Source organism: Neomonachus schauinslandi, chromosome 2 (genome assembly GCF_002201575.2).
Source record: "Neomonachus schauinslandi chromosome 2, ASM220157v2, whole genome shotgun sequence".
Classification (NCBI taxonomy): domain Eukaryota; kingdom Metazoa; phylum Chordata; class Mammalia; order Carnivora; family Phocidae; genus Neomonachus; species Neomonachus schauinslandi.
In genome coordinates, this window is record NC_058404.1 from 110,157,121 (window position 1) to 110,171,930 (window position 14,810).

The 14,810-nt window shown below is 36.3% G+C and overlaps 1 protein-coding gene across 10 annotated transcripts in view; it reads left to right on the plus strand.

Annotated features, from left to right (window-relative positions):
* Positions 1-13,746, plus strand: part of CAMK2D (calcium/calmodulin dependent protein kinase II delta) — a 321,958-nt gene extending 308,212 nt beyond the window's left edge. For 7 of the 10 annotated variants that reach the window (XM_044912890.1, XM_044912892.1, XM_044912891.1 and 4 more), the window contains 3 exons: positions 2,987-3,062; positions 6,906-7,000; positions 8,973-9,205. In XM_044912890.1, coding sequence (XP_044768825.1) covers positions 2,987-3,062; positions 6,906-7,000; positions 8,973-9,205 — 404 coding nt within the window. Of the gene's footprint in view, positions 1-2,986; positions 3,063-6,905; positions 7,001-8,972; positions 9,206-10,581; positions 10,678-11,838 lie in introns of those variants that run through there. The other 3 variants (XM_021684521.1, XM_021684522.1, XM_044912889.1) reach the window with 1 other exon arrangement.
* Positions 13,747-14,810: the final 1,064 nt, after the last annotated feature.

Below are 14,810 nucleotides of genomic sequence, written 5' to 3' on the forward strand. Positions count from 1 at the left end.
ATGTTCCTAGTTCTTTTGCACAGTTGCATGGGAAGCAATTATACTCAGGATCTGGAGCATCTCTCCTACTTACTTTTCTCTCCTGCGTTTCCCCTAGGAACCTGGAAATCCCCAGAAGCTATTTTGGGACCTGTGGGTTTAGGCTTGAGCACCTCTATTCTATAAATAAAGCTACTGGGTAATCAGTTCTCTGTGATTAAAGTGCTGGCTAAGGGTGGAAAAACTTTTGGTATTCAGAGGATGCTGTATCGGTACACTCTTCCTTCATCTTAAGTGTTAATTAGTGACACATCACAAGCTGTCCCCACTTTGACTTCTGGAGTGGTCATTACTTAATCTTTTGAAAGAGGGAAGGCCAGATGATAGGGGCCCCTTCCTACAGATCTTAGTCATCCAGTTACCTACTATAGTGATTGTCCTTTACCTTCATTGCTGAAAAGTAGAGCTAACTAGCACCAAAACCTCACTCTTCCTGTAGGTCACTGTGGCAATAATCTCAACCACAATAGACTTCTATGTACAAATGATTCATTTCCAGACTTATGCTTTCCTTTAGAGTCAGCTGTCATATGCTGCCTGTGGCTCATTCACGCTCCTTTGCCCCAAGGAAATAAGCACTCTCAAGATTTCTGAGTTCCAGGCTCCTCCGAAGCCAAGATAGTCATGTTTTTATGATGGTGCAGCACAGAAGCATTCTCACTAATTCCCACTTGCTCTGCTGCCAGCTAAAGGACCATTGTTTCTGAGCCTAAGAACTGAGACGGAAGGGAATTTGTGTTGCTTTGATTACGTAGGACAAAAACTAAGCCAGTCGTAGCATGTAAACTATTAAAGAGCTAGTAAGTATTTCCACAGTGATTCAGAGGGTGAGAGATGGCCACACACACACACACACACACACACACACACACACACCCACCCACCCACACACACCCCTGATATTTTAATTCCATATTTTGCTTTATCAGGGAATGCAGAGACTTTTGGAAAATTCAGAAAGTGACCTTGAACTTTTCACACTCTATAAACTGTCTTAGCCTAATGAAGCTCTACAAAGGGCACTGATCTTATGTTCATTTTTCCCCCTTCTTGTTTTTAAAAATTGACATTGTTTTCTAAACTCTAGTTTTTTACTTAGCAAACTAAGAAATTTATTAGTTTTAAACAAGGATTTAATATTGAGGAGGAAGTTTTGGTAGTCACGCTTTCTTACTCTCATTTCCTGAGCACTGTCTCACCAGCGTCCTTTATATTCCAGAATCGGGTCAGCTGTCATGCATTTTTGCCAAATGTTCATACTGTTGAGGCCAGAGACAGATGAATCACTTACTGCTGAACTAAATTAAGCTAAAATGTGCCATTGGCGGCCTCTCTATTACAGAGTTATTCCCTGCTACTAGTGTCAGTAGGGTTTGTCTGCCTGGATACATTATATTCATAAATCAAAGGAACAAGGGCAAAAAAATGTTTTAAATGTGTGTAGGAGCTAAGAAACCTTATGTTCTTTTTTTTCTAATATAAATCAATTATGTAACTAAATATGAAAACCTAATCTATATAGTGATTTTTTTGATATTATCAGCCTTGACATTATTAGCAACCATTTTATGGACAAATCATATTTGATTAGGGTAGTCTCATATTAGTATAAATGAAGTCAAGTTAGGTTTACAGGATATTTATTTTAAATAAGGAATATAATAACCTGGGTAACGTGAACATTTAATTTTGTGGTTAAAACCTGTTTATTGAAGATCAGTTTCATTAAAAATCCATACTGGTAGCCTTTAATCAATAACAAACTAAAACCAAGCTTTTTCTGTGATGAATAGCAATTTCACTAAGATAGAAGGGATATAACTTTTTGTGACTCTCCCAGTTTATTTCTAGTGATTTCAGGAAATATCACAATGTTCTTAAAGCAAAGCTCAGGGAAATTTTTTAAAAATTGTGTGCATTAATTTCATTAGTAACAGAATAGTGTTCTGAAATCAAAAGCTTATTAATAGCAACTGATCAAATTCACAAACTTATTGAGCATCTATTTTATTAAAGTCACTGGAATAAAACTTAGAGGATACAAAAAAAATAGCATCTACCCTCCCCACACACACACAGGGCAATTTTAATTTAATAGAAAGGCAATTACACAGTGAACAAAGTTTAATAACAATTTAAAACCAGTAATGATTTAACTAAAGAAGGTGTCATGGTATGTAGTATATGCTTAATTACCAAATGAATGATACACTGTAGGCATTCAAAAAAGGCAAAGAACACTTGCAGATGTAATCAGAAAGGAATTTACTGAATAGGTGGGATTTAAGCCAAGCCAACTATTAATAATTTTACCAATTGTGAGATATATATAGAAACAAAGCATGTTTGGTATTGGAGTTGACATCTCTGCAGGGCAGCTTCCATCTAGTTATCTGCCTACGTCTACATATTGATTCATATGTTGGTTTTCCAATTTACAGAGTGTACTGAAGGCCATTTGTCTAAATACGATGGCAATTACAGTGTTGGCATCCCCTTTTGTAGAGTTGATTGGGCTGAACAGTAAAAAATAATTATATAAAGTGTCTCAATGTAAAAGATCATCTATGCTCTGAAGATAGACATTTTTAATGTTCAAGAGAAAAATATGTTCAAACTCAAATTGATAAAGGTAATGAGGACTTATTAAAAAATATATATAGTCTTGGACTTCCAGGTGACTAAAGGTCCTGTTAAAATACAGATTCTGAATCTGTGAGTCTGGAATAGGACCTGAGAATCTGTGTGTCTATCAGACTCCCAAAAGAAGTAGATGATGCTGGTCTCTGCGCTATGAGCAGCAAGATTATAGAGAGAATAACACCATTGTTCAGGGAGGGGTGTGTCTTAAATAATACTACCCCATTTAAGAAAAATAGCAATATTGTTAGAGTTTTGTGAGAATAAAGGACAAAAGCCATATAAAATAATCTATCTTTGCCTTTAGCACGAAAGCAAGAAATTATCAAAGTCACTGAACAACTGATTGAAGCCATCAACAATGGAGACTTTGAAGCTTACACGTGAGTAGAGGCACATTTATTTTGCTTTCATGCATATGACAAAATATTTTCTATGTGAATGCGTTCTTCAGTGTACCAGAATTCATGTATATTTAACCCCAGGTTTGATATCAACAGTAGAGTTATTTCAAGATATAAATTAAGTGTCCCCAGGAGAAAAATAAATTTAGGATTTAGAGAGGAAAGACAAGACTTCTAATAGGAGGACTGGGGCTTTCTCTGTCAGTGCCCAGACACAATCACCAGCACCTCCATATGGGGAAGGCATTCCATGCAGAGCATCCATGAGAGCAAAACCATGAGAGAAAACACAAAAAAGGGCATTTTGGTTTAAGAAACGTTTTGCCTCGCAGCTCTGTCGAGGTGCTGGGACAGAGAGAGAGATCAGGAGGCAACGTGAGGCAGCCTTCTTCTTCAGCCAGTACACCTCAGCTTTATCTTCGTCTCTTTTATGAGTTTGTTTCTTAGGTAACAGTATATTTGAAGGAAGGTCCAAATGCTTAGTTTATAAACTACTGGATCATAGGGTATATAAAGGAAATCACTCCAATCAAATAAAAATAAAGCATTCAAATAAATAGGGCATGAAGGCTTATTTCACAAAATATGTGGGTAAATAAGTTAGCTATTGGGGTGAAGATAAAAACCAGTCTAATAAGCCTTCCCCTATTCCATACAGGTGAGTTCCTCTTGAATGAAAGAGTTAAATGCAAAAAAGAGATTGAATTTGATCTCTGATTGGAAAGATCTTTATAAGTTTAAAAGCAGAGGAAGTAATCACAAATAAGATAAAATGATTAGGCTACCAAAATAGATAAAACTTGTATACTTAAAAAAAAAAGCAAAAAAATTTAAAAAGCCAAGATATGCAAAATTGAGTGCAAGAGCATTTTCTGCTCATCAGATCAGCAGGGTAAAAACTGCTGACAACCAGAGGGGTGCAGATCCTGCAGGACTATGGCGACTCTCCTCCACCACTGGATGGGGTATAAATAGAGGCAAATCTTTAGGTTAGTGGTGGTGGCAGGGGGTAGAGGGGACATGTAGTTCTTATATACCAGAAAGCATTTATGAAGTTTCAAATTGTTTTAATCCTCTTTTTACTTATAAAAATTCAACATGGTATGGATTTTTAAAGCATGGATAAAAATTATAAAAAAACATATTTATTGAAACAGTATTCATAATGGTGAAAAATTGGAAGCATCAGTCCAACATTAAGGTAACCCGTAAGTAATATGTGGTGAATTTGGTACAGTAGATATTTATGCATTTTCTAGCGCTCTGGCGAAATGCTTATGATGTAATTATGATGTACATAATTATTCCAGTTACATTTAAAAAAAGCATTAAAAATGGAATGAGATATGCCCAAATGATTTTTAAAAAGGGTAAAAGGACATTGCCTCTGGGAAACGCAATTATGTGTGAGGTTTTTTTCTTTCTTCCCCAATTTTATGTAAGGTATTTCTTTTATCATCAGTTACAGATAGTCAAATATTAAATATGGAAGAGAGTAACTGAGTGTAAGAATTAAATCCAAGATTGCTTCTTATAAATTGTGTATGTGCATATAGATGCAAGCACATGCATACACATGTGTATTTGCATCAACTATTTAACATTTAAAATAAATACTGAAATAGTATGATATGGAGTTTGAAAGAAAACTCAGAGACAAGGGTTCCCTTTTAAACAGTTGAGAAGTCTGTGCCATAGAACCTGCTCTTTTATTCTTTTCCGATAACTTTATTAGACCTATAGGATTCTCCAAACATGAAAATATATATATAATATATACATAATAATGCATAATACATAATAATACATATATATAGGTAATAGCATATTATATATACACACACACATATATATATGTATATATATGTAATAGCATTCTCCTGTGAATTAGTAATAAGTGTGTTTTGGTGGTGTGGTAGCCAGGCAAAACTGGGGTATTTCCTATTTTCTCCAACAGTTTAAAGTAATGCAATCCCTTGGAATCACATCGGTTTGCCTATGGAGGCCTGTAATCTGGCCTGGTGTTGCATTCTCAGGCCCAGGGATATTCCGACAGGACCTTCCATTTGGGAGCTTTTTGGATGGTAGGACACAGTAGTGAAGTCCTTAGAACACCCGTTCAGAGCATGTGCGCACACACACACATCAAGTGGCAGCTTTGTGAATCCTTTATAAATCGAAAGCCTGTGACAGGTGATAAATACATATATACATAGGAGAGAGAAAGAACGAACAGACTAACAGGTTTTCAGATATACTGACTCTTTGATGGTTAGGTAAAGAGATCGATCATGGTACAGAGATTCTCAGAGGATTTTAGTGCCAATATAAGGTAGTAAAAAATTTTGATTCACCGATGTTGACAACCAAAAGTCATATTTATAGAGGAAGTGATAGCCCCTGGCAGAATAAATTCGTTACCATAGGAACACTGTTCCTCCCATTTGCCTCTTAGAAAGAGATTATATATATATCTGACTTTGAGCTTGGAAGTACCTGCCCACCAACAAGTCTAAGGCAAAATGTAAAATGCCTCCCCACTACCCCTGCCAGCCCTGCCTTCAAGGCTCTTTTAAAAAAAAAAAAATACACACACACACACAAAGAATAATCACTGGTTTGTTTTTTAATTTTTATTTTCTACTTTAAGAGTGTTCCTTAAAAAATCAATTCCACATTCTAAGAACAATACTGCGAAGAACCATAGTGAGTTGGCCTTTGAAACTTGTATTTCTGTTGAACAGTTAAAATGCTATGCCTCCTAAATGGGGAATGTTTTAGATATAGTCCCAAATCCTTTTATCTACTTTGTAAACTTCCACTAATTCATCAAATCCAGGATCTTCTATCACTTCCTCTGAGAAGCCTACCTTTATCACCACAGGCCCAAGGAACTGTCTCCCCCTTTATGTTTCCATGGACTTACATACATACTCAGTGCTCACCAGATCAAGCAACACACTCTATGTTCTCACACTACTATCTCATTGTAATTGCTACCCTCCTCCTTCTTACCACCTTCCACACACTTGGACAACTCCTACTTATTCCTGAAAGCCCAGCTCACATTTTTTCTCTTAAATCTTCCCTGTCCCATATGTAAGTAATCTGGTTTTCAAGCACTTTGTATTTATTTCTATTCCAGTCTTAAATGTTGCATTATAATTGTTTCAAAAAATATCTGCCACATGGTGGTGTTTAACAATTCTTTGTTGAATAAATTTCTCCAAAGAAAGTTTAAAAATGTTGCATCTCTTTGTTGAATTACATTTCTAGGATTAAAAAGAAAAAATTAATAAAATGTACAAATTAGTTATTTTAAAAGTTGGATAAACTTAGAATACAGCTTTTCCAGGAAGTATAGGATGTGACACATGCCTTCAAATCAATAATGTAGAAGGTGTCAGAAATTGTTCCCAATTATTTAATGACAAAGTTGGTTTTGTAGGACTTGGAGAGTGTATTGGACTTGGACAGCATTTAAAAAATAAGAGAAAAACTGGAGAAAGACTAGAAAATTCACCTTGGAAATATAAAAAAGCAGAAATTTAAGAGATTCCTAAAGTAGTATAGATTATCATCTGCTGGAACTTGCTATAGGCTTTTGCCCCATCAGAGTTCTCTGTAAAAATGCTTTTTTAGCATCTGCTCCTCAACCCACCTTGCCAAGGCCTGTGAAAGAAATTTTGTATTTTTAGTGTTTTTTAAAGAGACTCCTTCACTCTTTGATAAATAAGAGTGAATATGTGTAAAACAAAACATATTAACTCATGTGTTGGTTATTTTAATTATGGTTTTGTTTTGTTTTGTTTGTCCCTACAGAAAAATCTGTGACCCAGGCCTTACTGCTTTTGAACCTGAAGCTTTGGGTAATTTAGTGGAAGGGATGGACTTTCACCGATTCTACTTTGAAAATGGTACATTTATTCTAAATTTAATAACATGCCTTTTCCAACTTCTCTTTGAATTTCTCCCAGATTTTCAGTTTTCTTTGCTCTATTCTGCAATGAGAATTTTCACCTTAGTGTCCAGCATTTTGCATCATAAAATTTTGGTTTTGAAATTTAAAAGTTTTGTTTTGAAAACTAGCTGACTTATAAAAGGTAATGTTGATAAAGGTAATATACCCCATATAGGTCCCAGTAAATGTATGATATAAGCTGTAAAATGAATCACCAAAAAAGTAAGTTTTCATAAATATCAGTTTATATATGAAAAAATAAAAGACACCATAGCATGTCAGAATATTTGACATAAAGGAGTGCTTTCAAGCATATTTAGTGCTCATTTTCAAAGTAAAATGTACATGAAGATGAGTGATCAGGTAAATATTTCAGTTGCCATTAAAAGAATTTTAGTGGTCAGGGCACCTGGGTGGCTCAGTCGGTTAAGCAGCTGCCTTAGGCTCAGGTCATGATCCCGGGGTCCTGGGTTCAAGCCCCGCATCGGGCTCCCTGCTTAGCCGGAAGCCTGCCTCTCCCTCTCCCACTCTTCCTGCTTGTGTTCCCTCTGTCGCTGTGTCGCTGTCAAATAAAAAAAAAAATTTAGTGGTCTCAGAGGAAACAGCCACCCAAAAGAAACTCCTGCAGAAATCCTTGAGGTCATCAAAAAAAAAAAAAGGAACCCAGAAATTCCTTTTATCCTCTTCCTTACACCGAAAGACTAGGTATTGTGTTTTGTTTGCATGGTGCATAGAGTGAATTCACCCTTTCTCAGTGAGATCTTGGTAAATTACTGGAAGTGAGCTTGATTATCCTAATTACTACACTTCTTAATTATAAGCATTATCAAGAATGTCTGCCTTGGCATGGATTTTTATGTTTAATGAATTACCTTTTTTATATTCACTACGCATTTGCAAGCAAACAAAGAATTATGTGGTAAATTGGCCTTAAAGCTTCAGTAAATTTTCTCATTCTTTCATGATGTTTCTTTCAGTTGGTTCTCCATTGACACCATCTCATCTCTAGTAAAAGAATAATTAACCCATTAAATATTTAACTTCAAAACAAACTCTATATCACTTCCATAAATACATATTCTTCATAATGAGATATTCTTTTGTATATGATTGTGGAACTGAGTAATTTACTCAGATCTTTTTTGAGAATAGGAAGCAGGTTTAGACAACAGGTAAAAACAGTTCAGCCTGTTTTAGTGATCTAAAAGAATGACATCATCATTTGCGCTAAATCTTCACATCTCTTGGTCATTGAATAATTAGAATGTGTAGCTATTGTCAAAACATCAAAAGATGGAGCCTAGGGAGGGCTACTTAATCAAAGAATGAACTAGAGAATCAGAACCAGGCTATATGACCAATAACCAAATTTTGGATTTTTACTGGATGACCACCACTGGACTATCATGGAATGGACTCTGTGAAGTAAAGGAGTCACAGAATGAGATGGGGAAACAAATTCATGCTATGGCCAGTTTTTTTGTTGTTGTTCGGAAACCGTTATCTCCATATTTGATACTTGATGTATTTCCCTTGTCCCATGTACTTCACCAGCTAACAAAAATGAACAAGACCACAGGATATCCTGTCACCTGCTCCCTGCATCTGGGCCAGGCCTTCTCCCTCTCTATTTGTATCATGGCTTCTAACCATTTACCATTATAAATAAATGCATCTCTTCAGCTTTTCCCCCGCCAAAGTTCCCAGAGTGACATGTAAATTCTGTATAAAGGGAAACACAGAAAATAATGCATATCTACTTTTGCTCTCTTTTCCTTTATATTTTGCACAGTGCCAGGGACTCAGTGCAAACAATTTGTAGTTGAATGAATGAATAGCATTCCATACATTGGCCCCAGGTGAAGCTATTGGTTTTGGTTTACTTCATGTAGAAACTGAGCTCTGTTTTTCATGTTATTCTCTTTCAGCTTTGTCCAAAAGCAATAAACCAATCCACACAATTATCCTGAACCCCCATGTACACCTGGTAGGTGATGATGCCGCCTGCATAGCATACATTAGGCTCACGCAGTACATGGATGGCAGCGGGATGCCAAAGACAATGCAGTCAGAAGAGACTCGTGTGTGGCATCGCCGGGATGGCAAGTGGCAGAATGTTCATTTTCATCGCTCTGGGTCGCCAACAGTACCCATCAAGTAAATATTTCCAGGCTGTCAGCTTCTTTGTTAATATACCCATGGTCAGCGTTTTTACTTATTCCATTGTTAATAACATGATATATGTTATTTAATGCTAGCGGTTACACTGGTGGGAATGTTCAAGGAAAAACAGATTGTAACTCTAGAAAGATCAGACCAGCTGTTTGTGAGTTGAAACACACACAGTAGAAACTGGAGGATACCCTAGCAAGCGGGTTTGTTTTTGTTAAATCATGTAACAAGGCAAACTGTTTGTGGCTTCATTGTCACAATTGGCAGAGGAAGGTGAAGAGTTTCTAAAATGGCCAATATAATGTCAGGAACTTTATAGATTATCTGTTGGGCTAAGGTATGGATATTAGAAGAAATTTATAAACATTTAAAATACAAGTAGCAGGTATCTCAGGGTCTTCCTCCAACATTATGTCTGCTCTTGCGGTCAGTAATTAGATGAATATTTATTGTATATCCCCGAGGTGCTTAACTTGTACCAGATGAAATACAAGGTAAAAGTTATATTCTAGCTTAGAAAGCAAGTTACCACGGATACCAAAGAAAAATTATGAGGTTCATAACTTCAGAGTAGAATGGACCAGTGTAGCAAACTGTTAATAACAGTTTGGAAGTATACCTTGTGTAGAAGATATCATTTAAGACCTTGTCCAACATTCCAAGTGGACTTTGGAGACCTGGAGCAAATGGAAGAGAGTCAAGGTATATCAAAAGGATACAACAATGTCAGGATGTTAGTTTCATATGGTAGAGGAGTATGGGTAAGGAAGGCTGGCTCCAACTGGAGTAAAGGGGAATATTAATGGGAAATAATGTTGCTCAGTGAAGGGATGAGTTGAAAACAAGAAGGGGAGTTTAGACTCAGAAGTTTGGCCCACTGCTGATCTCATTCCAAATTCTCTCACCAGGATCACCTGTAATATTGGTGGGGGGAGTGGGATGGGGAAGTAAATTTATACAAACAGCCATTCAACTCCAGAGAATCTATCAAAATGTCTTAGTTTAATAATGTACCACAGTGGTTTTCAAAGGCCTTCTCTATAGCCTTAACTATATATCACTGTTGGATTTATAAAAAGTAGATGAAGGAAAAAAAGCTATTATTTTTAGAATGAATTTCAGCCTATTAAGAGAATGACAAAAGGAATATAATAATGAAGACACCCATGTTTGTGTTTTGTTTTTTTTTTTTTTTTACCCCAAAGAGGTACAGCACTAATTGCCAGTAAATATGGAAGGGATTATATTCATACAGTACTATAGGGTTAGGATTTTCTACAATTCCCTGAAGTATTTATGGGATAGAGCCTATTTAAGAAAACTTCATTTTATGCCAGGGGGCTTAAATGGGGCTTCTCTTAATAGGCCATCCTGTATTCCAAATGGGAAAGAAAACTTCTCAGGAAGCACCTCTTTGTGGCAAAACATCTAAGGCCTGAAAACCATTCACATATGGGTCTTGTAAGTAACATCCTGCTCCGTGATACTTTGTGAATGGAGCTAATGACTAAAAAGCTGCATGGCTGTTTTTCTTCCCTTTAAGGATATTATCTTTTGCATTATATTCGATGGAAATTATAAAAGGTCTTCGAAAACTTACAGCATTTTTGCATGAGCTCTTGAGTCTAATGTTTGGCCTCATTTTGTAGCATAACCCTTGTTTTAAAGGTAATAAGTGCTGAGAAGAGCCTCCCTTCAGCATATGGATCTTGGCATTTTAGGATATCCTGGAGTTCCTGCATAAAAGTCCAGTCTGGGTCAATTCAGACAACTCTCAATTATCCAGACCTAATTTAAATCAAGCTCTAGGATTTTTTGGTGTCTGTTTTTCTAGAGGTAGTAATTTGTGTCACGCACTTGGCTAAGATTAATATATAAATTAATTTGCTTTGCCTCACTGAGTATAATGGTATTTGACCATGAGGACAGGCCACAAGTGGAAGTCAAGCTGAAATTTAAAATTTACATAGTGGGTAATTCCAGAGGATAATTGAAAGTTGACTGTAATTAAATTCACGCCTGTGTTGTTTTTTAAGATTTGTTTCTTAACTTGGATTAGGATTCAGATATGTGTGCTAATGTTGTGAATATCTCCTCCACTCAAAGAACTGAACCTTGTCAGAGCTTTTAAGAAATAGTGCTCCCTGCTGTTGGATTAAAAAAAAGACCTCCAATTAAATAATATGTTTTCCCTGCTTTTGAGGCTATATTCCTCATTAAAATGGACTTCTAGGTTTAACTTCCCAAGGAGTCTAAGAATAATGACAAAAGCTAAGAATGCACTTAAACTTTTCATCTCTTTCAACAAAATTATATCTGTTAGTAAACATGAATGCTTACAAATGCATAATCAAGTTCAATAATGTGATTGAAGCCTGGGTTCCTGTTTCTATTTTCAGCTTAGCTGTGTGTGGCCAAGTTGGCCGCTAATTAATAGTTTCCTATTTTAATATTGTCTGTTTAACATTGTGTATTTCATCTTTTAATGATCACAAGCAAAGATCTTTTATACAACTGTATTTTCGATCTATTAATTTAGAACTGTAGCCTAGTCACATCTGTGGCAAAACAATTTTGTAAAACAGTATAACTTATTTCTCACTCCCCCCCCCTTTCTTTCAGCTAAATATCAACAGTGCCACCTCTGCATTCTTGTTCTCAAGGCACCTGGATGGTAACCTGGGCTGTCCTCTCCTCCTCTTCATGCATGTTTCTGAGTGCATGAAGTTGTGAAGGTCCTACATGTAATGCATATGTGATGCACCATCTTGTCATATATTCCTTCCTATACATTGTTTACACTTCAACTATGGGGATGTTCCATGCAAAATTCAATTACTGTTGGCAAACAATACGGGGAGGTCAGACAAAAAAAATTCTGCAATATTCCAAGTACAACCTATTCATCAAGTTTCTGTTTATGCCAAGATATGAGACTTCAAAATTATTCTCTGAATGACAGTTTGTAAGAGAAACATACATTTTTAAAACTCTTTGCTGTTAATCAGTTTGGGCTTGTTTAACAAAACAAACAAAATATATATACCTTCAGTTTCCTGGTGTGATCCTGGTTGAAATTGCTGTCTAACAATTAAAGTAGGTTGGTATGTGGCCAAAATCACTCATGAATGCGGAAGCGAGAATCAGTTGGTTTGCTGCCCTCTAAAGTCATGTTGTTTTTGGTCAAACTGTAAACTGGAAAAATTCACATAATTTAAGAGTGATCACTTTAAGATATATTCACACTTCTGGTGAATTCACTGAGTTTTGTGTTCCTTTTTCAAGTATGTGCTCTCTTTTCTCCATTTGATCTTACTCGTTGCTGTTCGCTTTTTTCCATCCTCTTCTGTCTTTTCTCACACACTACAAGACAGAAAGGAAAGTGAAATTTGCATAATAGAGGTAACTAAACTAGCACTTTTGATCATCTTCAGGACCCACAAAAATGTTGTCAAGATTGTAAAGGTTTCTAATTCTGCTTCGGCTCTACTTTGGACATAGGGATCCTAGGTCAGTGGTATTAGAATTGTTTAAATTTCGGGTAAAAGCAGTGAGGTCCCTAGTGTCCCATGGACTGGCAAGGAGAATACCAGGTTGTAGTGGATCAGGGTTTCGTGCACATGCGCTTAGTTCTGCCTAGTGCCAGGGGCCCCTCCTGCTCCACCACCACTGGCTGGTTTTCTAAAGTCAGAGAGACCTGCAAGTGATTTCCATTCTCATAAGTGTTTAGAACTTGAGCTCTGTGGCTTGTGCTCTCTTAGCTTCTCTCTTGTGTCAGTAACATTATCTCCCTGTGAGGAGTTAGGATTTTCCAGTTTAAAAAGAAAAGGGAAATGCCCAGATTTTTCTCCTTTGTTTATTCAGCCCCTGTAAAGCTGTTTCTCTTCCCCGAAATGCTTTATAGTGCATGGTATCTTCATCAGCATTATTTTAACAATAGTAATTCACAATCTTCAGAAGCCTATTTTTAAAGCAGAAGCAAAAAATCTAAACAACCCTCCTTCTTTCTCTCATTTCACCTTTCTGTGTTGATGACTAATCACCTTAGATATTGTTGCTAGTGGATGTACGGTAGATGGATTGAAGCTTTTCTGATAATTACACGATTTAAAAAATATATATTTAAAATAAATATATACAGTAAATGTATTGAGCCATGTTAACCTGCCAATGAGATCTGTGAAAAAGTAATGGCCTCGTTTTTCCCTTTTTGATTTCTTTTACCTTTTTGTGAACCGGCTATAAGTGGCATACATGTATTTTAAAAATAATTAATAGGTATAGAGTGGGTTTTTTTTTTTTTACACTTTTAACTTAGCATGTGGTGTTGAAGTATTACCATAGATCAAGTTTGTCTTCCACACTAAGATGTGAGGAAATTGTGATTTGTTCTCTCCACCACAACTGAATTACACAATTACTATCTTCTATAATTTTGAAACACTGCAGTTTACCATGGGACACTGTATATATTTCTTGCCATAATGGTAAATGATTGATATATTTAAGAGTTAATAAATTTGTGATTTCTGCTGACAATGTGTCCATCTTTATTTCTTGAGAAGAGGTACTATATGCATGCATGTTGCTGGCCAGTGCCAACAGCAGTGTGTCCTGCTCTGGTCTCATTAGTTCATAACAGTTTCCCTTTGATGGAAAGATGAAGTTTTTGAACTATGCTTCCTTTTAAGAATACACTTGGTAATAATAGCAATTTACTATATGCACAAAATAACAGACTCTGCTAGGAAAATTTTTCTGAGAACAAAGTAGTTAAAAACAAGAGTCCTAAAATTTCTAAATATGTCCTCCAATCCATCCTTCAGTGCCTGTTAGGGCTTTCCTTTTTTAACCCAAATCTGACAGTATAACACTTCAATGTTATCTTCCATATACAGGCAAGCACCTCATCTCCTGCTACTCCCCAACTTTAATGTACAGAAGTACAACATCTTTCGATTTACTGCAAACATCACACATCTATTTATGCTGCTTCTCACCTAGGATATTCTTACTCATTCCTAAAAATCCAATTTAGAGTATCATCCACTTGATTAAACTTTCCCGGACCCTGCTCTAAGTTTGCTCATCCTCTCAATATTGTGTAGTTTGAGTCTAATTCTTGCCAGCCATGCAGTTTTGAAAATACATCTTTGTGTCTCCTCTACTGGAGTATAATGTCTCAAGAGACAACTGTGTATTCATCTTTATATCTCTAAACTCAAAGAAGGCCAGGAAGGGAGAAGCTGTTAATAGTTTTGAACTGTTGGCCAAACCATAAATGGGAACCTCAAGATGCAATTAGACACTCCTGAGTTTAATGTTTGGCTCCGTCGCTCTTGTCTTTGACACACTGAGCATGTCGCGTCTTCCCTCTGAACGTTAGTTTTTGTATTTGTAAAATGAGAACAAACATACCAATCTGCTAGGGGTATTGTGATGAGTAGAGATGATGGGTACAAAGTACCTAGAGTAATATTTGGTAGATAATATTAAATGGTAGCTGCTATAACTGTTATAATCATCGATATTAATACTCCCATTGTTCTTATTATTCCTTACTCAAGGGAGTAGAACACTGTTGGTTTATGGGG